This window comes from Lepus europaeus, chromosome 3 (genome assembly GCF_033115175.1).
Source record: "Lepus europaeus isolate LE1 chromosome 3, mLepTim1.pri, whole genome shotgun sequence".
NCBI lineage: Eukaryota > Metazoa > Chordata > Mammalia > Lagomorpha > Leporidae > Lepus > Lepus europaeus.
In genome coordinates this window covers 132,942,402-132,966,706 of record NC_084829.1, presented here as the reverse complement: position 1 = coordinate 132,966,706, position 24,305 = coordinate 132,942,402, and the positions used below count along the sequence as shown (strand labels likewise).

Genomic DNA, 24,305 nt, shown 5'->3' with positions numbered 1-24,305 from the left:
TTGAAGAGTCAGCTTTAGCTTTGCAGGCTAGAGAATGTCTAGGTTCTATTGCTTTTGTATCTCTCCTGCTAAATTTCATTTGGTAGAAATCACCCCATTCTACCTGACCTGTGTTGCCTGCCTCCTACAGTTACTGGAAAGAGAGGCCCAGAAATCAGACTTGCCAGACTAAGCAAACAGACTCCCTCTCCAGAGTCTCCAGATGCCTCTGACATGGCTCTGCGCCATCGTAGAGAGGAGGGCCCTCCCAGAAACGGCAACACAAACAGAAAGTTGTCAGAGGTGCCTGGAGGAGCGGAGGCTAGGCAGTACAAAAGAGAAAACAGATGGGACCCAGAGCAGCAGGGAGCTTCACCTTGAGATCTGTGAGTAGTTATCTCAGGCTGTAAGCATGTTTGTTTATTGTGACTTTATGGGAATGTCCTCATATTGCTGGACAAAACAATAAATGCGCTACGGCTTGAAGCTTTTCTATTTTTAATCTATCTGAGATTTCAGTTTTATTTTTGTCTCATGCCCTTTCAAATTCATGTCTGTAACAACCACCCCTCAGTGACTCTGAGGCAGCTCCTTTGGATTTATTTCAGTTGTGACAGTCTCTTGACTTTACCAAAGGCTTTGAATCCAATTAAGTGATTTTAAAAATAAACTATTTTTATTTGTGAATTATTAAAAAATAAACTAATTGTGAATGCAATAAACTTTTGGCAGAGTAAATGATTGGCAGGGTGGGTGACATTATCAATTGGAGGGCTTGTTACTATTTTTCTGTTGAGGAAATTAGGGCCATCAGGAAGTAAGGGAACCTTCTGCCCCTTCAGAGAGACTTCTGCAATTTACAGTCCTCAACTCTCAGGAAAGCAGAAGGGCAATTGGAACCACATGAAATCGCTCTTGCCGGGGGTCAGAAGCAGTAGACTATCGGCCGTTTCATGTGGCACCATCATTTCCATTCAGTAGAGAATCCAAGGCTGTGGCATACCTTTACCTTCTTGGATTTCTCCAGGACTCAGTTGTGTGAACTGCCCGAGTCCAACAGCCATCTAAGTCTAGAGTGAGAGGATTGCCTTGCCTGAATGGAGTCTGGCGCTAAAGGTTTGTTGAAGTTCAGGCTGGTTCTCCCCAAGCACAACCTTTCTTCCACAGAGGCTGATTCAGTGTGGCTAAGGACTCAGGCCGGACTCCAGTGGCTTAGAGAGAGAAACCTTGTGCGAGCCTCTCGGTGTTCCTGGTTCACCCCCACCATCCTGCTGGGGTTCACCTGCCATACCTGGCTTGGCCCAGATTCCCTGTCACCCCATCCCTCCCCTGCTCCATCTGCAACACAGTCCACAAGTGGACTAGATTCAGTGTTTAATTGAACTGCAGTGGTTTTGTGGGCCTAACAATGAAGTGATATTAATTAAGCAGTGACTAAATTGCCACGCAGTTTTGTTTGTTCTTGTCACTCTCTTCATAATCTCATAGAGGGCTCCCTTGAGCAGGTAGATGACCTGACGTTTTGGATGAGAAATAGAGGTTCACAGAAACAGAATGCAAAGCTGGAACTATACTCTTCTTACTCTGGAGAAAGTAGAAAAAGGAAGACTTTAAAATGATGCGTGTGCAACCTTGTGCAATGGAATACTCCTCTAAGAAATGATCTCATTCACAAGCACAAATGAATATTTGAGCTATGACTGTGTTTACAGCTATTCTTTGACCATGAGATTTTAAATTGATTTTAGCTTTCTGTCCTTTTAGCTAAGTTCATTAATCACAAAATGGCAAGTCAGCAAGTGGGCTTGTTAGAAGTGAATTATATTTGATCAAAGTTCCTCGAGACCAAGTAGCCTTCCTTTAGTCTTTAACTGAGTTAAACAATTTAAGACTTTCTCAATCAATCACCCTTATAAATATGAAAAATGCAAACTCTTGACGTTCTATGTCCTGAAATTTGATCTTTTACTTCTGAAGATTTAAGACAACATCAAGTACCTCTGTGACAGATGTTTTTTATTTGCATCACAAACATTTCCATATATTTAAATTGCTGCTGCATTTACTGACTGCTGATTCAGAATCTCAGTGTTTGTGAGCCAGTTCTGAAATCCTCCAAAGAGCAAAAAGGGTACTTGGGCATCTTGATTTTATATCAGAGGAAAAAAAAATAAGAGACACCATCTCCATCTTTAACAGCCACAGAGAAAAACATCTAAGACATTTGAGGACAATAAAATGTAAATGTCTCATTTACTTCCAAAAAGTCGTGACTTTGAGCTTCCCTTTCCCTGATTACCTAACTACTTTCTTTCTTTTTTTTTTAAAGATTTATTTTATTTATTTGAAAGGCTGAGACAGAGAGGTAGAGACACAGAGAGAGGTTTTCCATCCACTGGTTCACTTCTCAGATGGTCGCAACAGCCAGAGCTGCGCCAATCCGAAGCCGGGAGCCAGGAGCTTCTTCCAGGTCTCCCACGTGGATGCAGGGGTCCAAGGACTTGTGCCATCTTCCACTGCTTTTCTAGGCCACAGCAGAGAGCTGGATCAGAAGAGGAGCAGCTGGGACTAGAACCGGCGTCCATAAGGGATGCCGGCGCTTCAGGCCAGGGCTTTAATCTGCTGTGCCACAGTGCTGACCCCTACCTGACTACTTTCAAACAAAGTGATAATGAGGTATTTAATTATTTATTTATTTTTATTATTATTATTTTTGACAGAGTTAGTGAGAGAGAGAGAGAGACAGAGAGAAAGGTCTTCCTTTTTCCATTGGTTCACCCCCTAAATGGCTGCTACAGCCGGCGCTGCGTCAATCCGAAGCCAGGAACCAGGTGCTTCCTCCTGGTCTCCCATGGGGTGCAGGGCCCAAGCACTTGGGCCATCCTCCATTGCCCTCCTGGGCCACAGCAGAGAGCTGGACTGGAAGAGGAGCAACCGGGACAGAATCCGGTGCCCCAACCTGGACTAGATACCGGGGTGCTTGGTGCTGCAGGTGGAGGATTAGCCAAGTGAGCAGCGGCGCTGGCCAGATAATGAGGTATTGCCAATGTGATATTAAATTGCATGAAGGTGGATTATTTTCACAAGGCATCAACTGCATCACTTCTTTATTTAGCTTTATTTAGCTACTTGGTCTACTTAGCAAATATACGTGTGGTCCTCTTAAGGCAGTCATTTAGAATTGGTTTCCTTGAAAGACACAAGTGTTCAGACACTTGGATGCAGATGTTAAAACAGAGCACAGGGGGCCAGCCTTTGGCATATCAGGTAAAGCTTCCACCTGCAATGCCAGCATCCCATATGGCTGTCGGTTCAGGCCCTGGCTGCTCTACTTCTGATCCAGCTCCCTGCTAATGGTCTGGGAAAAGCAGCAGAAGATGGTGCAAGTGTTTGGGCTCTTACCACCTACCTGGGAGACCTGTTAGAAGCTCCTGGCTCCCGGCTTTGGCCTGGCCCAGATGGCCATCTGGGGAGTGAACCCTCGGATGGATGGGAGACTTCTGTCTCTCCCCCCTTCCTCTGTAACTTTGACTTTCAAACAAACCACAAAAAAACAAAAACAAAACACAACAGAGCACAGTCATACGCATCATTTTTTAGGGATAGATAAGAGGAAAAGTGAAACGACGAGTGAGAAGTGGGATACCCTGCTGCAAGCAGTTCTGTTTCAGATTCCTGTTCTGTACTGCGTAGCATTTGGATGACATGATCTCTAAACTCTGAAGACCTTTGTGGTCTCTTCCTATACTAATACCTTATGCTTATATATTCATTATCTATCTAGTGTATATATATATATATACACTATAATTATAACTAAACTCTGAAGACATTTGTGATCTCTTCCTACTACTAATACCTATGCTTATTTACTCACTATATATATATATATATATATATATATATATATATAGTATAATTACACAGTGACCATCTACTAAAAGTTCGTAAAGCAACTTCATAGTTTCCACTAATGGACTTGACCATTTTTCTAGAATTTTTTTTAAGTTTTCTGTTCTCTACAAATGAAAAAAAGTTCGTCCTTTAAGGGCAACTTCTATGCAGTACAATGAAGATTTTAGTTAAAGCCGTTACATCTCACCCTTAACAAGAATTTTAGCCTTGGTGTGAAGGAACGCACAGAATGAATTTTATTTGTTTGTTTCTACTCTTCTATGTTCTCTAAAAGCCTTTGAATGACTTTTACTGAAGAGAAGAAAGAGTATGGACATCCTAAGTGTCAGCGGTCACACACTGTATTTGTGTGTGTGTGTGCACGTGTGTGTTTTAAACGTGCAGCTGTGTCCTCTAAAAGCAAAGTTATATATTTTGTTGTAGCAGAGATGGACTCCCTTGTCAGCAGGCCCAGACACTTCCGTTTTCTGAGCATCTACCCCTGTAAAAGGAAGAGAGAGGAAGGAAGGAAGCTCAGTGCGCAGAGGCCTGGGACCCCGAAGCAGAAGTCTTTCTCCCCTGGCCTAGGGAACAGCAGCTGCGGGATCAGTGCTTTATGCACTAAAGTTTCAATAGTGAATGCACCAGACACAACCGTCCACTTTGGTGGGGCTCACATTCTTATTCTTTAAGAGCAGTGGGTAAGTCAGAGTTAACAATTTGGGTAAATTTGTTTTTGTCTTTGTTTTGGGTAAATTCTCAATTTGTTCTGTGGTGTGTTCTGGCAGTAAAATTTTTTTGAACCTTGTCTTCTATAAATAAATGATGTAAAGTCATTCAAGAGAGCAAAAATATTGTTGCCAAATTTTTTAATTTAATAAGTGAAATGTTTGTTTTGATTTTATGTTTCACTGGACAGTTACCATTTTCTTTCTAATACAAGATAAAATTGTACTGTATTTGAATTTTTAAAAAATTTTATTTTACTTTAGCAAGACAGAGAAAGACAGACAGAAAAAAGGTCTCCCGTCTGCTGGCTCACTCCTAAATGTGTACAACAGCACAAAATGGGCTGTGCCAAAGCCAGGAGCTGAGAATTCAGTGCAGATCTCTCCCGTGGCTGGCTGGAACCCAAGTACCTGAGCCTCTACTGGCTGCCTCCCAGGGTGTGTGTTAGCAGGAAGCTGGAGTGGAGAGTGGAACTGAAACTCAAACCCCCAGCCGTCCAATAAGGAATGCAGGCATCTTAAGTGGGATCGTAACTGCTGCACCAAACATCCACCCTTACATGTGAATTTTATGGGTATTTGAAGTTAAACCTTATCGGTAGTACATGTATCTCAATCATAGTGATACTTTCTGATAATACATTGAATGGCAGTACTTTTTTCGCCAGAAGTGGGCAGGCATAATATGTTCAGAACACGATAAAAACAAAATCCCAGTAGCTGGCAGCCAAATGTTTCACTAATGTTTTCTCCCTCTGTAAAATCACATGAAGGCTACTTTTGCTTTCAGGAATCAGTAAACCTTGGCCATGATCACTTCCTCTTTTCCAACCCATGTGGCAGTTTTTGCCCTGATCAGCCTGCGCGTCGGTGCTCTGGACACTTTTGTAGCTGCAGTGTATGAACATGCCGTCATTTTGCCAAAGAAAACAGAAACGCCTGTTTCTCAAGACGATGCCTTGCTCCTCATGAACAAGAATATAGATATTCTGGAGAGTGCGATTAAGCAGGCAGCAGGGAAGGTATTTTTTAATTTCCACTAATCAGAATTTGTGGGAGGTCATGAGAACTGGTGCAAGATTGGAGTGTTAAATCATTTCTACTGTGCATAGAAAATAATTTTGGTTTGATCTATTGTGATCAGAATGCTCGAATCATTGTGACTCCAGAAGATGCACTTTATGGGTGGAAATTTACCAGAGAAACGATTTTCCCATATCTGGAGGATATCCCAGACCCTCAGGTGAACTGGATCCCATGTCAAGACCCCCACAGGTACTTCAACTCTCCTAGTTGCGCACAAGTGCTATTTTTTTCTAAAACGTGCATGTTCACCAAAGCAAAATGATTGATGCTGAATTTCATACATGTGGTGTATATTATGGTTGTATTTATCATGATGTTAGGTTTTAAACAATTGTATTTAGAGATCATTTGATAATATTTTATTTTTAAGTTTTATTTATTTGAAAACCAGAGCCACAGGAGAAAAGACAGAGGTCTCCCATCTGCTGGTTCACTCCCCAGATGACCCCAGCAACTGGGGCTGGCCAGGCTGAAGCCTGGAGCCTGGAACTCAATCTGAGTATCCCGTGTGGGCTACAGGGAACCAAGCATTTCAGCAGTCATCTGGTGCTTCCCAAAGTGTGTGCAGTAACAGGAAGCTGGATAGGAAATGGGGCAAGGATTTTAGTCCAGGCATTCATGATAAGAGATGTGGGTGTCTAGCAGTGTCTTAGTTACTGTGCCAAATGCCTTCCCCTGTTTATGATTGAATATCTTTATTATGTTTGGAGAAAATATTATAAACAAGGTATTTATAAGGAAAACCAACAGAAGAGGATCTCATGAATACAAACAACAGCATCTGAAATGGACAGTGGATTGCATTAGGAGAAAACCCCAAGGTCTCTGGTGAAGGAATTGTGTTTCTGTTTTGTTGTCTCTCTCTCATGGGGCTAGTCAGAAAGACCTCACCTTACATTTTCTAGTGAAACATAAGATCTTATGCTTTGAAACTGCATTTCCCAGGCTCATAAAGCTAATTTTCCTGGGAAAAAGTTGTCTATTTGTTCTCTTACCTTTCCCGCATTCTTTTACCTCAAATTAAGCTTAAACATTTTTCGGTTAAGTTCTTGATGAGAGAGTGTGGATCCCACACTGTTTCAGGCCTCCTAATGACTCTGAAGTTTACGTAAGGGTGTCAGGAAATGGCTTTGCACAGCTCTAGAAAGGTTGACCACCCCAAGAGTGGACTGTCCAGGTACATGATGGTGGAATTTTTCATCTCCCTATCCTTCCTGTTCTAAGATCACACTCTTTATGGTATCTTCAAGAAACTTTCTTTTAGGGAAAAGGAGAGGCCAATAGCTGCATAGATTTTTTTAAAAAATTATCATTTTTTATTTGAAAGTCAGAGTTACAGAGAGAGAGAGAGAGAGAGAGAGATCTTCCATTTTCTGGTTCACTCCCCAAATGGTTGCAAGGTTTGAAGCCAGGCCAGTCCAAAGCCAGGAGCCAGGCACTTCCTCTGGGCCTCCCTTGTGGAGACAGAGGCCCAAGCACTTGGGCCATACTGCTTTCCCAGGCCATTAGCAGGGAACTGGATCAGAAGAGGAGCATCCAGGACTAGAACTGGTGCCCATATGGGGTGCCAGTGCTGCAGGCAGAAGCTTAGCCCACTACGTCACAGCACTGGCCCCATTCTTTTAAGGTGTTTAGAAATATTTGGAATAAAAGTTTTTATTTTGCTTTTGAAAGGCGAAAATAAGCATATTCCATTCTGGTGGAATGATCCATAAGAGAGCAAACCAGTGGTGGGTGATATGGGGTAATGAATCACTAAGCCATGGATATCCCATAAAGGTATTCATCAATTTAAGCATGACTTCAGGCTTTTTAAAATATACATTTATAAATAGTTTTTATGTTGACTTCAGTTACACTTAGGTTCTTACTGTTATAGTTTCCTCATGAAGTAACTGACATACTTCTAAAAATTGAAATGTCTTCATTAAAATTTTTTTAGATTTGGTCACACACCAGTACAAGCAAGACTCAGCTGCCTGGCCAAGAACAACTCTATCTATGTCTTGGCAAATATTGGAGACAAGAAGCCTTGTAATTCCCATGACTCCACATGTCCTCATAATGGCTATTATCAATACAATACCAATGTGGTGTACGATTCAGAGGGAAAACTGGTGGCACGTTATCATAAGGTAAGAGAGAGGTGGGGCTGTTCAATGGAGCCTGCTTTAAGGTGATGAATGCTGTGTTTAGTGGTTCAGCCTTTATTCCCCACATAGCACACTATGACATTACCAGTGGTACATATGTGCAATCTTACCACAGACTTTTTATGAAAGTGAGCAACAAAAAAGTCATCTTATTAAAAATATAAATTGGAAAAAATGTAGAAAGAGACCCGCTAGCAAAGTGAAAGCATATTTTCTGTATATGAAAATAATAAACTTTAATATTGATGCAAAATATACTAATGTGACTGTAAAATTAATTCATTTAACATTAAATTGTATAAAGTTATTTTGAAATTGTATGATTGGGTTTCATATAAGTTAATTTTCTATAAATCACAAAATACTCTATTTTCTACACCAGTTAATTATTGTTTTGTGGCTGTAAGATCAAGCCAGAATATTTTTATTTTAAATTCTGATTCGAAAAAAGTAAAATAATCTTTTAGTCATAATTTTGTGCTAAGCCTGGGTGGGGAGAGAGGATGGATGTGTGGTGTGCACGCAGCGTGACTGTCCCTTCTGTTCCCTCACAGTTTCCCAAGTATCTTTAATTGTAGCCACAGAATTTTTAGAGTAGAGAAACTATCTTCTGGAGATCTCAGCTAAAATATAAATGTTAATTAAGAGAAGTAACATTAAACCAATGGTTTTCTTTATTTTTTTTAAAGATTTATTTATTTATTTGAAAGTCAGAGTTACACAGAGAGAGGAGAGGCAGAGGGAGAGAGAGAGAGAGAGAGAGAGAGAGGTCTTCCATCTGATGGTTTGCTCCCCAACTGGCTTCCACGGGTGGAGCTGCGCCGATCCAAAGCCAGGAGCCTCCTCCGGGTCTCCCACGCAGGTGCAGGGGCCCAAGGGCCTGGACCGTCCTCCACTGCTTTCCCAGGCCATAGCAGAGAACTGGCTCGGAAGTGGAGCAGGTGGGACTAGAACCGGCGCCCATATGGGATGCCGGCACCCCAGGCCAGGGCGTTAACCCGCTGAGCTATAGCGCAGGCCCCAAACCAATGGTTTTCAAATGATATTTATTTATTTATTTATTGACAGGCAGAGTGGACAGTGAGAGAGAGAGACAGAGAGAAAGGTCTTCCTTTGCCATTGGTTCACCCTCCAATGGCCACCGCGGCCAGCGCACTGAGGCCGGCGCATTTCGCTGATCCGAAGCCAGGAGCCAGGTGCTTCTCCTGGTCTCCCATGCGGGGGCAGGGCCCAAGCACTTGGACCATCCTCCACTGCCTTCCCGGACCACAGCAGAGAGCTAGACTGGAAGAGGGGCAACCAGGACAGAATCCCACGCCCCGACCGGGACTAGAACTTGGTGTGCCGGCGCCGCTAGGCAGAGGATTAGCCTGTTGAGCCACGGCGCCAGCCCTTCAAATGATTTTGATCATGGCCTCCCACTGGAAATAATTATTAAAATATTTTTTAAAACTTTATGTGAAGGCAATGTATTTACATATTTCATATAAACAGTTTTCATTTTAATATGAGTCCTCAGAGTATTAATTTGTGTATTTAACAATAAAATACAACACTTTAAAATGTTTCCATCTTAATTTTGCAGGTTTGGACAATTTCTTTGCACACATAATGGAACTTTCATTTTGTCCTAAAAATTTATTTCATACTATGAATAGAAATGTTAGCCCTTCCCTTTTTCTTTTGTTTGAGAGACTGCCTTTACATTATCAGTATGAGTTTCTCTACAAGAATCATTTTCAACTGTTAGATCATTCTATAAAGGTTGATTTAGTTACCAGTGATTGCATAGTGTGTCAATCCACTTAATCAGGCCTAGGTGAACTGCAGAAGGCACAGTGCAATGAAAGTCAAGGACTTGCTTTGAGGAGTTTGTGTTCATTCGTTTAACCTGGGAGGTTCTAATTCTCCCCTCAGAGTACCCCAGGAATTGTACATGGTTTCTGACAGGTGGATCTAATAAGAGTACCTTCTTCAATCTATTCTTAAACACTAGTTCTGTTTTATTTACTTTTTAGATAAAAATAAATAGAGGTTTTAATAGTCTCTTTGTCAACCCTTAGCATTCTCTACATTGCAGAATATTTGATTAATTACTTACCCTGATTTTTAATATTAGAGTAGGTTACTTGGAAGAAATCAGGAGTAAACAGAATATTTTTTTCCACAAAATTTTTGAAAGCTGGGTAAGAGCATTTGAGATTATTTTGGATGGGACTACCAAGGGAAAGGTGGCACCCTCATCTGAATCACAGGTTTTTGTTGTGCATTTATTATGTTTCTAGAAACCAGGGAAACAAGGAAGAACAGTGCATGTCTTAGGCTTTCATGAATCTCATAGTCTTTGAGATTTATGAAGAGGTATTTTGTAAGGTGTGAGAGCAGATGCTATAGACATATAATGCTGATTCTTCCACATCTTCCTCAGAAATGTATTTGCTATTGCCAGATTGTTCATTTCCTTGGAGAATTCCTGCTGTTGATCCTACTAAATCTTGCTATTACCTTTGGAGGGGTTTTATGAGCTATCTCTTAAATCAACAAGACTCTACTAGTTTTGTTCTATGCATTTATTATAGTACCACCTATACTCTGAGCCTCAGTTTGATGTTCCTGAGAAACCGGAGTTGGTAACTTTCAACACCACATTTGGAAAGTTTGGCATTTTCACATGTTTTGATATACTCTTCCATGATCCTGCTGTTACCTTGGTGAAAGATTTCCATGTGGACACCATATTGTTCCCCACAGCATGGATGAATGTTCTGCCCCTCTTGACAGCTATTGAATTCCATTCAGCTTGGGCCATGGGAATGAGAGTTAATCTTCTTGTGGCCAATACACATCATGTCAGCCTAAATATGACAGGTAATGCATGGCTAGGTGAATCTTGTAGTTTCTACTTTTAAATATAGTGAAACTAATGTCTCAGATATGACCCACCTAAATCTATTGCTTTTTGTCAAGACTCCTCATGTTTTAATCCTTTTACGTGCAAGAAATGAAAAGCTAATGCTTGATTATAACAGCTATGGTTGTGTTAGAAACTTTTTGTGTATTATTTAATTTAATTTAACATCTCAACATACAGAGTAGGAACATCAAGAGATTGAGAATGCAAGTAACTTACTGTAGGCTACCCAGATAGCAAGTGGCCAAGCAGGTAACTGAACATACGCAGGCTCTAAACTGACCAAGACCAGGAAATGTATAGCTTGTGGACAGATGTATAACAAATAACCCTAGAAGGTAAAAGGTAAATGTGGCTTAAAACAATAAACAGTTATCATCTCACAGCCTCTGTTGGTCAGAAATTTGGGAGTGACTTTGATGGGTGGTTCTGGCTCTGGCTGTCTCATCAAGTATAGTGGAGCTGTTAGCTGGGCTTGTAGTCATCTGGTGGCTTGCCTTGGGCTGCTGGGTTTGCTTCCAGAAGGGCTCACTCACGTGACTTTTGGCAGGAGCTCTCAGTTCCTCAGTGGCTGTTGGCAGGAGGCCCCATTTCTGTTTCTTGCCATTTGCTTCTCTATAGGGCTGCAGGATATAGTCTCCTGACATGACAGCTGATATCATCCAGAGTAAATGATGAGAGGGAGGGAGAGTGGAAGAGAGAGAGAGAGGGAGAGAGAGAGAGGTGGGGGGGAGAGAGGGAGAGAAAGAAAGGTGGGAGGGAGAGGGAGAGGGAGGGAGAGGGAGAGGAGAGAGAGAGGGAGAGAGGGGGAGAGAGAGAGAGGTGAGGGGAGAGAGGGAGAGAAAGAAAGGTGGGAGGGAGAGGGAGAGGGAGGGAGAGGGAGAGGAGAGAGAGGGAGAGAGAGAGAGGTAGAGGGGGAGAGAGGGAGAGAGGGAGAGAGAAAGTCACATTGCTGTTTATGACTGGCTCGTCATTACCATCACTTCTAACACATTCTGGTCACTTGAAGTGACTCAACAAGTCCAGCCCACACTCAAGAGAAGCAATTAGATCTATCAATTGGAGAGAGGAGTGTTGAAGAATTTTATACAAAAAATCACAATGGTGGGGAAAAGGAAAGAATTTTCTATTACCTTTTCCTACCTTTCAGAAATTTCTGAATACAAAGATTTTAATATTTAATTTACTTTTCCACAAGGCTAATACAAAATACTATTGTTTCAAACTTTGAGTTGAGAACATTGAACATTTCTAAATAATTTCTTCCACTAGGAAATAGGAAACAGAGAAGTAGTTAAATGTTCAATGTAACCAGAAGCCTGTATGTATTCTTCTTATAACTGATATGGTGACCTGATCACATACCCAGTCAGTGTATCTGGTGGGATACTTGGTGGTTTTGGCTTTTCTGTGTTGTTGTTTTTAACAAGATTTGTCTTCCATTGCAGGGAGTGGCATCTATGCACCACATTCTCCCAAAGTGTACCACTATGACATGGAAACAGACTTGGGAAAGCTCCTCCTTTCAGAGGTGGATTCACATCCCAAAACCTCTTCTTCCTACCCAACGGCTGTGAATTGGAGTGCCTATGCCATGGCCATCAGACCATTCTCAGTACAGAAAGACACTTTCAGAGGATTTATTTCTCGGGACGAGTTCAATTTTACAGAACTTTTTGAAAATGCAGGAAATATTACAATTTGTCAAAAAGAGCTCTGCTGTCATCTAAGCTACAGAATACTAGAAAAAGAAGCAGATGAAATTTATGTCCTAGGAGCCTTTACAGGATTTCATGGCCGAAGGAGGAGAGAATACTGGCAGGTAAACAGCTCAAGAGAAAGGAGTGTTTGGGTGTCAGTAAATTCTAGGTTAAATTCTTGTGCTTGTTCCAGGAAATCAAGTGCTCTTTTGGCATAACTCCAGGCATTGGCATTAACGATCAGTCTCTCTCTCTCTCTCTCTCTCTCTCTCTCTCTCTCTCTCTCATAGATACTAGGATTAATGAAATATTTGTAATCTGAAATAAGTATTTGTGTAATCTGATTGCTTGTGTACATCTAAAATAAATTATTAATCTGACCATGATGGCTTTCTATTTGACTGACAAACTTATTTGGATATTTTGGTAGGCTTCAAGTCTTGGGTTTCCAATGTTATCTGAGCACAAATGGTTTTATTCTCACTTATAAAATCAACTTAAATAGAAATGCCACATTTATCCTAGTTCTTCTTCTAAGTAAATGTATTAAACTTTTAATTCTTTACAAAGTAAATATTTTTATGATGTGACTATATTATAGGTTGTTAGCTATGAATTTGTGTTTTCTTTTTGTATTTCATGCCCTACTATCTTCTAACAAATAGGATATAGAAAAGGAAGTAAGGCACAGGAATGGTCAACATTTTAATCATTTGCTCAACTTCACTGCTACTGTTGCCCAAAGATCTGCACTTCAGTAGGCTCAATACCATCATAGGTTTAAGTCTAATTCTAAAGTAACTTTTTTCTTCAATCTACTTCCTATCCAGGAAGTTCTTACATCACTTCTCTTTTCCACTAAAGTAGAATATTATAAAATTATAATTCAAATCCCTTCATGGAGAAAGAAAATTATACCTTGCTGTGGTTAAAAACCAAGTCAACAATTGTAGTACAAGTAACTTAGATATAACTCATTGTCTTTTATCTGTATCTGGTCCACTTAGGTATGTACTATGCTGAAGTGTAAAACTACTAATCTGACCACATGTGGACAGCCGGTCGAGACTGCTTCTACACGATTTGAAATGTTCTCCCTCAGTGGCACATTTGGAACAGAGTATGTTTTTCCTGAAATTCTACTCACTGAAATTCATCTATCACCTGGAAAATTTGAAGTAAGACTTTCAAAGTATTTATCTGGTCACAGAAGCTAAATAGAACAGGCTATAGCAACTCTACTAGCTGAATTTTGCCATGTAACATACTTCCTCAAAACTTAATGTTTGTGGGGGTAGATTGTGGTCTAATGGTTTAGATGCTGATTCCACATTGGAATACCTGGGTTCAGCTATTCCTGGCTCAGGCTCCTGATTCTAGCTTCCTGCTAATCCAGACTCTGGGAGGCAGCAGGTGAAAATTTAAATGGTTTTCTTGTCACCCACATGGGAGACCTGGATTGGGGTTCCCAGCTCTCAGCTTCAGCCTGGTTCAGCCTTGGCTTTTGTGGGCATTTGGGGAGTAAAATAGTGGATAGGAGCTCTCTGCTTGGCTCTCTCTCTGACTACCTCTAAAAATTTGTTTAAATAAAACCTTCAACTTAATGTCTTTAAATAATGACCATTTTTTCAGCCCTGATTTTGTGGATTGGCAATTTGAACTCAGTGTAATGAGGCTGTTTGGTCAAAGACAGGCTCAGTTAATATTGGCTGAGCTCACTGTGTCGGACACTAACCAGTGAATTGCTTGGGGCTGGCTAATTTGTGATAGGTTTGTCTTGGATGGCTTAGATAATTCAGGCCTTCTCTCCCTGTGGCCTCCCTTCTTTCAGTAAACCTAGACTTGTTCACATGTCAGTTGAATGACCCCAAGAGCATCAAAAATGAAAGTCTAATGGGAAGATTCTTTGCAGATATCCTCTTGCACCATATTTTCAAATGTCTCATTAAGCACAGGTTGTAGAGAAATAAACCTCTTTATGGGAGGAATTGTAAAACCACATTGCAAAAGAACCTGGGGGGAAGAGTATTTTGTAGTCATCTTTTGCAATTTCTGCCAACTAATTCTAGTGATGACACTTGGTTGGAAGAACACAACAACATACCCTCAAATTCTGAGCTTGAGGCGCCATTTTTTGAAGCGTATTTGCTTACCTAATTTTAATTGCCGTTGTCACATGTAGAGACAGAAAATCAGATATTTATTTCACAAATGATAGTGGCTGTAGCTAAGCTGATATGAAATTAGAATTATGACCCTGTGGGTTTATATCTATTAGTACATGACACATGCACACATACCTACACATATTCAATTTTAAAAATTAGTTTATTTGAGTGGCAGAGTTAAAGACAGAGAGAGGTAGATTCAGAGGCAGGGAGAGAGAGAGAGAGAGAGAGAGAGATCCTCCACCTGCTGGTTCCCTCCCCAAATAAACACAATGGCCAAAGCTGGGCCAATCCAAAGCCAGGAACCAGGAGCTTCTTCCAGCTCTCCCATATGGGTGCTGGGGCCCAAGCACAGGGCCATCTTCCACTGTTTTGCCAGGCCATAGCAGAGAGCTAGATTGGAAGTGAAGCAGCTGGGACTTGAACTAGTGCCCATACTGGATGCCGGCACTGCAGGTCAAAGCTTAGCCCACTACACCACAGTGCCTGCCCCACAGACTGCAGATTAAAAGTCTGATTAGCACACATTCAAATAGAAAGGGTTGGGCAATCAATGAAGAAGCTTTGCAGGGAGCCAGGGCAGCCCGAGGCAGTGTGCTTCTCCTCTTTAGAGCTAGGGATCTGAAGATCATCCAGGATCAAGAGGCTACTTCCCTCACAGAGAATCAAGTAAATATTTTAAAATTTGATTTATCTATTTGAGAAAGAAAGATACAGAGAGAACAAGAAAGAGAGAGCACTCCCATATTTGTTAGTCCAATCCCCAAATGCCCAAATTGGGGCTCAAATTTGGAACCAGGAATGCTGTCCAGACTACCGAATTATTTGAGCCATTACGGCTGCCTCATCAGCAGGAACTGAAGTCAGAAGCTGGAGTCAGGAATCAAACTCAGATAGCCCGATGTGCAGCACAGATATCTCAGTCCCAGGGATAGAAGAGACAAGTAAAATCATTGAAAATTCTGTATTTTTAAAAACTGTTTTCACTGGGAGCATTGCAGAATGTGACTCTTTTGTTAACATATTGTTTCTAGAAAGAGCACTAATAATAATTTAAGTGATAAGTTTTTATAGGCTCACGATGACTTCTTGAGTATTTCCCCAGTATCATTGACTGACAGACATGCTCCCAGCAAAGATTTCCACATCACCAGAGGAACATATTAATGCAGAGATTTCAGCACTCTTATTATGTGTTCTTTCCCTATACAACCCTAGACTGATGCTTAAAGGAGGGAGTGTAGCTGACCTTGCCCACAAATGTGGAACTATTTTGCTTTAACATTTTGGGCAATTCTAGTACATTATCAGAAGCACTGTCACAGTCTGAACTCTGCAACTAACTAGTTGTATAAGCATAGGAAAGTCACTTAAACTCTGAATTTCCTACCTGTAGGAAAGAATACCGTCTTCACTGGTTTGGTGAGGACACCCAATATGATAACGCACGTGAAGACACTTAGTGAGAAATGAACTACAACAACTGCCTTCTAGAATATTTGTCTTCTTCTTCCAGTTATGAACTACTTGTTTCCCAAGTTCCAAAGTCTTTCCCATACAAACTGTTCTGCCCAAAACTGATGGGTTGGTTTTTTTAAAATTTTATTTAAGTTATATAGGTTTCAGGTATTTCCCATATACAGTTTTGGGAGCATAGTGATACTTCCCAGATGGATTACTTTTTAAAGTTCTTATTCTATTTATTGTTGATTTATTCATGTTTCCCTCTATTAGTCTTCAACTGTTTTGTACACTTAATTCCCCTAAAGAGAATCCTGTGCGCCTTCAGGTGGACCTGGTCATTCATGATTTTCACAACCTGATTTTCACCTTCCTCTGGCCGTGTGGCTTACTTTCTTCTTTGCCAATCTTTGCTCTAGCCAGTGGTGTGCTATACATTTTCAAAAATTTTTATTTATTTGAAAGGCTGAGAGAGAGAGAGAGAGATTTCTTATTCCCCAATTCATTCTCCAAATGTCCATGATAATTGGAGCTGGTCAGGCTGAAACCAGGAGCCCCAGCTCAGTCAGGATCTCTCACGTGTGTGGCAGTGACTCAAGTACTTGAGCTATCACTTCCTGACTCCCAGGGTGAAACTGGAATTGGAAGTAGAGTCAAGATTCAAACCTTAGACATTCTGATATGGTATACAGGTGTCTTAAGTGGTGGCCTGACTTCTGTCCTACACTCCCCTAGTGTGCTATAAATTTTAACAACCCACATACTGAGGAAGAAAAGAAAAATCTTTGATTTATGGCATTTGCCAATTCCCATTCTGTAACTATCAGTTTCAAGAATGGCTGGCTAAGCAAATAGCTTCAGAGTTTGTGGAAATTTAACACTCTGTTCTTATGAGCCATGTCCCACTGGCTCTAGCACACCCTTGATGCTAAAGAAACCAGAGTGAGAAAGCACATTGCTTAGACCTGTCACACACACTTCTGTCTCAAAACCTTCTGTCTCAGAACCTTCGCTGCTCTGGTTTCCACTTTACACATTGGCTTCCGCCAGACTGCTCCTTCTTTTGTGGATTGTGTCTCTCTCCAGGACCAGTCCAGTCTTTCCCTCTGAGACCTCCTAAGCACTTGTCTGTTTACTTATAATGTATGAGTGTCCTGATGTATCTCTTTATGTTTGCAGTCTGCTCAGTCTCACCAGCTAACTTTTAAACTTCTTGAGGGAAAAATTTGATGTATATCTCTCATAATTGTACTCAATGAATCATTGCTGCTACATGTGTTGATTTTTCATTACTGATGACATCTAAAACTCAAATCTTGGACCCTCTTGAATTATTCTAGTCTTATTACATTTAAAATAGCCAGTCCTCGTTGTTCCTTGCTCCCCAAGCAGGAAAGATTTAATTAATCATTATATATAGAATGGTTTCAAAATTATTTTTCTGTGTGCCATGTGTATTGTAGTTAATACTGACTCTACATTTCTCATCTTTTGTTTAGGTGCTAAAAGATGGGCGTTTGGTAAATAAGAATGGATTATCTGGGCCTATCCTAACAGTGTCACTGTTCGGAAGGTGGTACACAAAGGACACACTTTACAAATCATCTGGGACCAGCAATTCAGCAATACCTTACCTGCTAATCTTCATTGTCCTAATGATTGCAGATTTGCAAAATATTGTATTGCTGTAAGGTACCTCTGTCTTGCTCAGTTTTGCATCATACATGTTGCTAAATGTGTTTATCAGGTTCCCAAGTCTGCTAAGAAACTTTGAAGGGCTACTTCAGTAGAATAGACAAATAATTCTTAAGTATTTTTATCATTAAAGACTATTTTTAAGTTTGTTGATAATTGTGTCCTTTTTTTGGCTTCTCTGAAATAGTGCTTTGTGGTACAATAGAAACAGCATAGGTGTTTGAATTGGATAAATAAGGGTGAAATAGGGTTCCAGCCCTATTTGCTATGAGACTTTGTAGGCTTGGGTGTGAGGGCACAGAGTGAAGACTTTCATAGCTGTGTACTTGAAGAGAAACTGACTTTAAAAACAATGTGAGCTCATCTCATTTTCTAATGATTAGAGGTAAATTTGCTTGCTCATCAGATGGTCATTTTTTTTTAAGTAATTTTGTAAAGTATTTTGTAAAGTAATTTGTATTTGTTTGAAAGTCAGAGTTGTACAGAGAGAGAAGGAGAGGCAGAGAGAGAGAGAGAGAGAGAGAGAGATCTTCCATCTGCAGATCAGTTGGCTGCAATGGCCGGAGCTGTGCCGATTTGAAGCCGGGAACCAGGAGCTTCTTTTCAGTCTCCCACCCAGGTGCAGGGGCACAAGGACTTCGGACATCTTCCACTGCTTTTTCAGGCCATAGCAGAGAGCTAGATCAGAAATGGAGCAGCTGGGTTTCAAACTGGCACCCATATGGGATGCCGGCACTGCAGGCAGAGGCTTTACCCGCTATGCCACAGTGCCGGTCCCAGATGGCCATGTTGAAGTATACCTTAACAGTGACAGCTGTTTTGAGATGTACTAGAAGACATGACAGCTATTCTAGGTTCATATCAAAGGACTGGACCAGGTCATTCATAGCCCTAATTTGTTCCATTTGAAGGCTAAGTTTCCAATCAACAGGCTCAAGTTCCATGACACCAATTCCATGAAAGTTAATTATAACACAATTTGAACATTGGACAGTGTATTTTAAAAAATACATGGATCCCATGCTATTTGAAGGATAGTGGTGAATTTGTTACTTCTAATTTAATACAGATATTCTTACAGCTGAAGAAATGACTTCAGATTTCCAGGTAGCTTTCTCATTTTGTGTCTCCAAAATTATTTTTAAGTTCAACACTTCTGCATGAAAAAGTAATTGAGACATGGTTTGTTTTTTTTTATATTATCATACATCTTATGGATTCAATTTGATTATTCTATCAAAATTCATTAGGAAATTAAGACTATCTTCATAATGTAGTGGTTACCATTAAGAGAAGGGATATGAAGGTTAAGCCAAGCTTTGTGTTTAGTTTTGAGAAGAACTTAGATGTTTTTTATATTCAATACTTGGATATCAAAGATAGTATTTTAAAGCTGTAGCAAACACACATGTATGTTTATAGTCCAAATCACATAATTGTCAAAGTTGTATATTCTTTTGTCTTCATGAAATATGCAAAATTTCAGGTTTATCAGGTTTTGCTGGAGGAAGTTAGATGTTACACAATGGTTTTGCTGTGTGTTGTGACACTTGGGCAATGATGTTTCCATTCTAGAAGTATAGATGTTAAAAAGAAATCAACAGCTGACCAGAAGTCAACAGCTCTCCTTAAGCCCATTGAATTGAGTATGATATAGAGTCTAAGGGACTGTTCTTTGTCTGATTCAAACTTGGAGCTGTCAGCTGTGCCTCAGTTCTTTCAAAAACAAAAGAGAAGCACAAGACCCAAGGAAAATGAAGAATACTTAAGCTGAATCATAGAATGGTTTATACCTTGACATTTCAACCCATCATTCCACAGTGGAATCACCTATGAAATTTATTTTACCAAACAACCCAATAGTTTGATTTGCAATAACTTAGGGAAATGCACCTAAGGGACCAGCTGTTTAATTTCTAACCTGTCAAGTGTCAGAGTCTAGTTTCTTTAATAACTGTCTTTTATCTCCTTTTTGAAATTTTGTATTATGGGGGAGGTGCTGTGGTGTAGAAGGCTAAGCTTCCGCCTGCAGTATCAGCATCCCATAAGGGCACTGGTTTGAGTCCCAGCTGCTCCATTTCCAATCCAGCTCCCTGCTAATGCCCTGGGGAAAGCAGCAGGAGATGGTTCAAGTGCTTGGGCCCTGGCACTCACATACAAGACCCAGATGAAACTCCTGGCTCCTGGCTTCACCCTGACCTAACCCTGGCTGTTGCAGCCATTTGGGGAGTGAACCAGTGATGGAAGATTCATTCTCTCTCTCTCTCTCTTAGCCTTTCAAATAAACAAATAAATAAATATTTACAAAAATTTTGTCCAAGTTCTTTTTTTTTATTGGCAATAAAGACATCCTATATTTGGAGTTGGACTGATGCTAACAGCATGATATTTCTTGATCTTCCTTACATTGCAGACCAAACTTCCAAGTTATAAGCAGGTAAAAATCTTTCCATTGTAATTTAGTCTAATAAAGACTAAAGATGCAAGCATAAAAATGTTTCCATTATAATCAGCCACATAGCTAATAACTCATAGGGCTAAAAGCCTAATAGCACATCTATTTTTTTTATAGGAATTACATTTATGTCAACATGATGATGGGGTCAAGAGACAACGTAATTCACAGACATGCTGCCCCACAATTAGTAACCCCTACAAACAGATGCTTCACACAGACCCTTTCCCTGCCAGTAGCTAGAAATGGCATTGCACTTCACATTCACTCTTGGTAGGTTGATGCTGCTTGCTTATGTGCCTGGGGTTATTATACTGAAATACATTTGGTTTAAGGGTAGTACAGACATGTAAATGAAGGAGATGGGCATCTTTTATTGTTCTTTGCCCAGCATGAACGCACTTATACCAACCCCTCCTCCTTCCTGCTACCCCTTCCTGTCCCTCCACTCCTGGGAAAAAGAAGCTATTCCAGGATTGTTTTTGTGTTCTGTTTTTCCTAAGTTGGAAGACTGCCCATACATGATAGCTTTTAAGGAAATGCTTGGAGACTGCTAACTAAAACAAGATGCTTCATTATTCACAAGTGTTTGCAAGTAACATACAGTTGTGAATTGCTATCTATAATACAGATAAAAAGGTTCTGTACCACAGAGTTATCAGCCACTTATAAGGCTGGAGCAGCATAGAGGTGTGTTATGTGTCAACTATGAGGTAGCCCTTTGCTGTAAACAGAATAGTTCACCCATGTAAATGAACAATGTGCTTACACCAGTGATATTCACATGTGCAAGGAGCTGAGGACTTCTGCTTTAGAGGACGTGTTTTTTTCACATGAAATAAAACAAGAGAACTGGTATCTGATTTTCAGAAATTCTGATTTGTGTCAAACTCAGAGGTACTTACTAATATCAGTAAAGGTACTTACATAGAGGTCAAGGTTATTTGGTTTGTTTTGAGTAAGTAGGACTGTAGACTAGTCTGAAAAGAAACACAACCACAACACTGTATGGTATGTTCCCTGAACAAAGTTCTTTGTCCTGAGTACGTTATGTAATAGTGATAATCTTATCATATTAAAAAAAAAAAACCCTCAACTTCTAACCACAAGATATGTTTGGTATGTGCTTAGTTCAGTCTGGTGAGATGCTGAAAAGATTTTAAATTGCACCTATAAAGTCCACGGTTCTCAAGTGTTTCTGTGTCTTTGTTTTTCATCATGATTTCCGCTCTGAACTTGTAAATGTAAACAGGGAATGCCCAATTTTCAAGTCCATATCTTCCTATTTCTATAAGGTCAAGAAACTTTGGTTTGAATTTTCAAAGTGACTTATTGTTTTGCATTTTTTTTTACTGTTAATAACCTGTTTATTATACCTGCTAAAAAATTAAGCAATGCCACTTTGATTTGTCTACATCATTTAAATAAGCTTGAAATCCTCACGTAAGGCAAGGAAGTAACTTCTCTACATCTATATCACATTCAATATCGTCAAAGATAAGCTTTGCATCACAGCACACTGATACTCCAGTAGACACTATGGAAACTCTCACAAGCACTGTTGCAAAATTCAAGCTGAGTTATAAAGGCCTGGCAGCCCAGCCACAGGCATTTTCTTCTTCTGGCAGCTTGCTGAAATAGCAGCAGCTATACCAATCTCCCGTGACAAGGTGAGAGGGAGCAGAAACTGTTTTGCAGAATATGTCTCTCTTGAGTCATGCTACTCTCACTTTTTGATTATCTGAGCTTATACCAACAGGCCCATAAAAATTATTTATTGCCAATATTAAGTAGATTAATTGGTATCTTCTTGGAGATGTTTCAGAAATTTACCCATAACATATGGAACCAAGGTGACTCCAAAATAATTTTTTTTTTCATGACTGTGACCTAAAGGGACCAGTACTATAACTAATCCCCAGTCAGTTTATTTCTAAAGCTGAGCACTGACTGAGCAACTCTTTTTTTTTTTTAAAGATTTTATTTACTTATTTGACAGGTAAAGCCACAGACAGTGAGAGAGAGCGACAGAGAGAAAGGTCTTCCTTCTGTTGGTTCACTCCCCAAATGGCCATGACAGCTAGAGCTGTGCTGATCAGAAGCCAGGAGCCAGTTGCTTCTTCCTGGTCTCCCATGCGGGTGCAGGGGCCTAAGCACTTGGGCCATCCTCCACTGCCCTCCTGGGCCACAGCAGAGAGCTGGATTGGAAGAGGAACAGCTAATTTACAATCAAAATATAGAATAATTAAAAACATGGAAATATCGGCACAGAAATTACACATTCATTGTCTTTTCTGGAGTTCAATGTTCCAGAATAAAAATAAAGTTATGGCAGTCAGAGTCATATGGTGTTAAGGTATTGCCTTCAAACATTCCATAGGTATTGAGAAAAAGAGGCAAACCCAAACTCCAGGGGAACTGGGTGTCTTAAAAATCTTTAGTACCATATGATTAGCAGCTCCAAGATCTGAAGTATTCTTTGGTTCACACAAATGGTTAACAGTCATGGTTTTGTTTTTATGCAATATAAAAAAGGTGGCATTTCAAGAAAAACTCTGGAGGTTATTTCCAAAACCATTGCAAATTCTTCACATGGGTTTTCAACACTTGGACATGTACAATTATAGGAGGGAGGGTGTGCACTTGTTTGTATATGCACACACATGTAAAGACAAAGCCTCTTTACATAGATGTCTGCATTCCTCTATGAAATACACACACGCATGTGTGCGCACGCACACACACACAGTCAGGCTCTCTCCCTCTCACACCTGCACATACTGATACACACAGCATCTCGTTCTCTGAATAATGTAAAATGGGACACCTTGCTCAAGTGTAATTTGCTTAGAGTGATTTGTCTGTTTTAAAAGTTCACAGTAGTTAACATCCTAGGCCAGCTGCTGTTGGTGAAATATGGTTCCCCTGTGTGTGCGTGAGGTAGACTTCCCAACCGGGTAAAGCACATGAGACACTAGCAAGGGTTGTGTCTTTTTTCCTTTTTTGAACTGAAGGCCCCTTTTTGTTTGGTTCTTCTGGTGCTACTGACGATTTCGTGGAGCAAGCTTCTGGAGGGGACCTGCCTGGCCGCTCTAGGACCTCTGGCCTTGCCTCCTGAGCAAACGATGGTGATGTGCAGCCCTGCCCTCTGTCCACTTTTTCTAAGAAACATTGAAGTGCATGGCTGGGACCCTGCTTCCCGTCTTCCCTGAGAACTGGCAGGTGGCTGTGCAACAGTTGAATGTGGGCAGTTTGCCACCATGTGCAGAAGGCTCTGACAGCAATGGCACGTTTTTGGCTGAGGAGGTAGACTGCATTTCTTTGCATGATGATCAAGGCCACCACAGTTGTAGCATCTATCTCCCTTTGGTTTTCTTTTTTGTCTTGTCTTCTCTTTGAGTCTTTTACTTTCTAAACAGGGGCTCCCATGGGGTCCTGTTACCTTTATTGATTCAAGGCCTTTAGAAGATTTTTTAAATGTGATTCCACTGGTTCTCCTTTTAAGCTTCTAAATCCTTCCATGAATAGTTTACTTTGTACAAACACATTGACTGGAATATTCAAGGGGCTTCCCTCTCAGTTTATCATGGAGATGAATCCAAATCTCATGTGCACATTGAACCACTTACAGTGGCCAATTCTGTGCAAAATCTGGGACCCCTCCTCTGCCTGCTCCCGCAGCTCCCTGGGCTCGTCTCCACCCCCTTTGCTTGCCCCGCCATCGGCCACTTGCCCCACGGAGATGAAAACTTTCCCTTTGGAATGGAGTGATCTTCTGCATCCATCTAACATCTTGGTTTTGTGCAATCACAAATTTAGCTCACATGGTCTAACATGCTTTCCTTCTTTTGATTTTTTTCCTCTTCTCTCCCCAGTTTCTGGCCCCCAGAGCACATGTGACTTTGTCAATTACATACGTTCTTGCTACTAATTTCACCTTGGATCCTTAAGGGGCTGTCAAGAGGAAGAGATAACCAATCGTCATTTCATCTGTGTTGACATAAAAATAATTTTTTTTTTGGACAGGCAGAGTGGACAGTGAGAGAGAGAGACAGAGAGAAAGGTCTTCCTTTTT

The 24,305-nt window shown here is 40.6% G+C and overlaps 1 protein-coding gene and 1 pseudogene across 7 annotated transcripts; one reads left to right on the top strand and one right to left on the bottom strand.

Annotated features, from left to right (window-relative positions):
* Nucleotides 1–256: 256 nt before the first annotated feature.
* Nucleotides 257–18,503, top strand: LOC133756200 (pantetheine hydrolase VNN2). 7 transcript variants are annotated; one of them, XM_062186777.1, is made up of 10 exons: nucleotides 289–365; nucleotides 2,309–2,655; nucleotides 4,318–4,574; nucleotides 5,392–5,623; nucleotides 5,746–5,876; nucleotides 7,630–7,822; nucleotides 10,420–10,708; nucleotides 12,200–12,573; nucleotides 13,459–13,629; nucleotides 17,580–18,503. In XM_062186777.1, exons 4-10 carry the CDS (start codon nucleotides 5,411–5,413, stop codon nucleotides 17,769–17,771), a joined length of 1,563 nt encoding a protein of 520 aa, XP_062042761.1. In that variant the 5' UTR covers nucleotides 289–365; nucleotides 2,309–2,655; nucleotides 4,318–4,574; nucleotides 5,392–5,410; the 3' UTR covers nucleotides 17,772–18,503. The 7 variants fall into 7 exon arrangements, with proteins under 7 accessions (XP_062042768.1, XP_062042765.1, XP_062042762.1 ...); XM_062186781.1 differs by lacking the exon at nucleotides 2,309–2,655 and having other exon boundaries at nucleotides 279–365; nucleotides 4,321–4,574; XM_062186783.1 differs by lacking the exon at nucleotides 4,318–4,574.
* Nucleotides 18,504–23,113: 4,610 nt separating this feature from the next.
* Nucleotides 23,114–24,022, bottom strand: LOC133756664 (protein lin-28 homolog B-like; annotated as a pseudogene).
* Between the last annotated feature and the right edge of the window lie 283 nt (nucleotides 24,023–24,305).

Coding starts and splice junctions, on each gene's coding strand:
- LOC133756200 (XM_062186781.1), top strand. CDS start 5,411: ATGATCACTTCCTCTTTTCCAACCCATGTGGCAGTTTTTGCCCTGATC. Junction 12,574..13,458: donor GGAGGAGAGAATACTGGCAG/GTAAACAGCTCA, acceptor TGGTCCACTTAG/GTATGTACTATGCTGAAGTG. Junction 13,630..17,579: donor TATCACCTGGAAAATTTGAA/GTAAGACTTTCA, acceptor TCTTTTGTTTAG/GTGCTAAAAGATGGGCGTTT.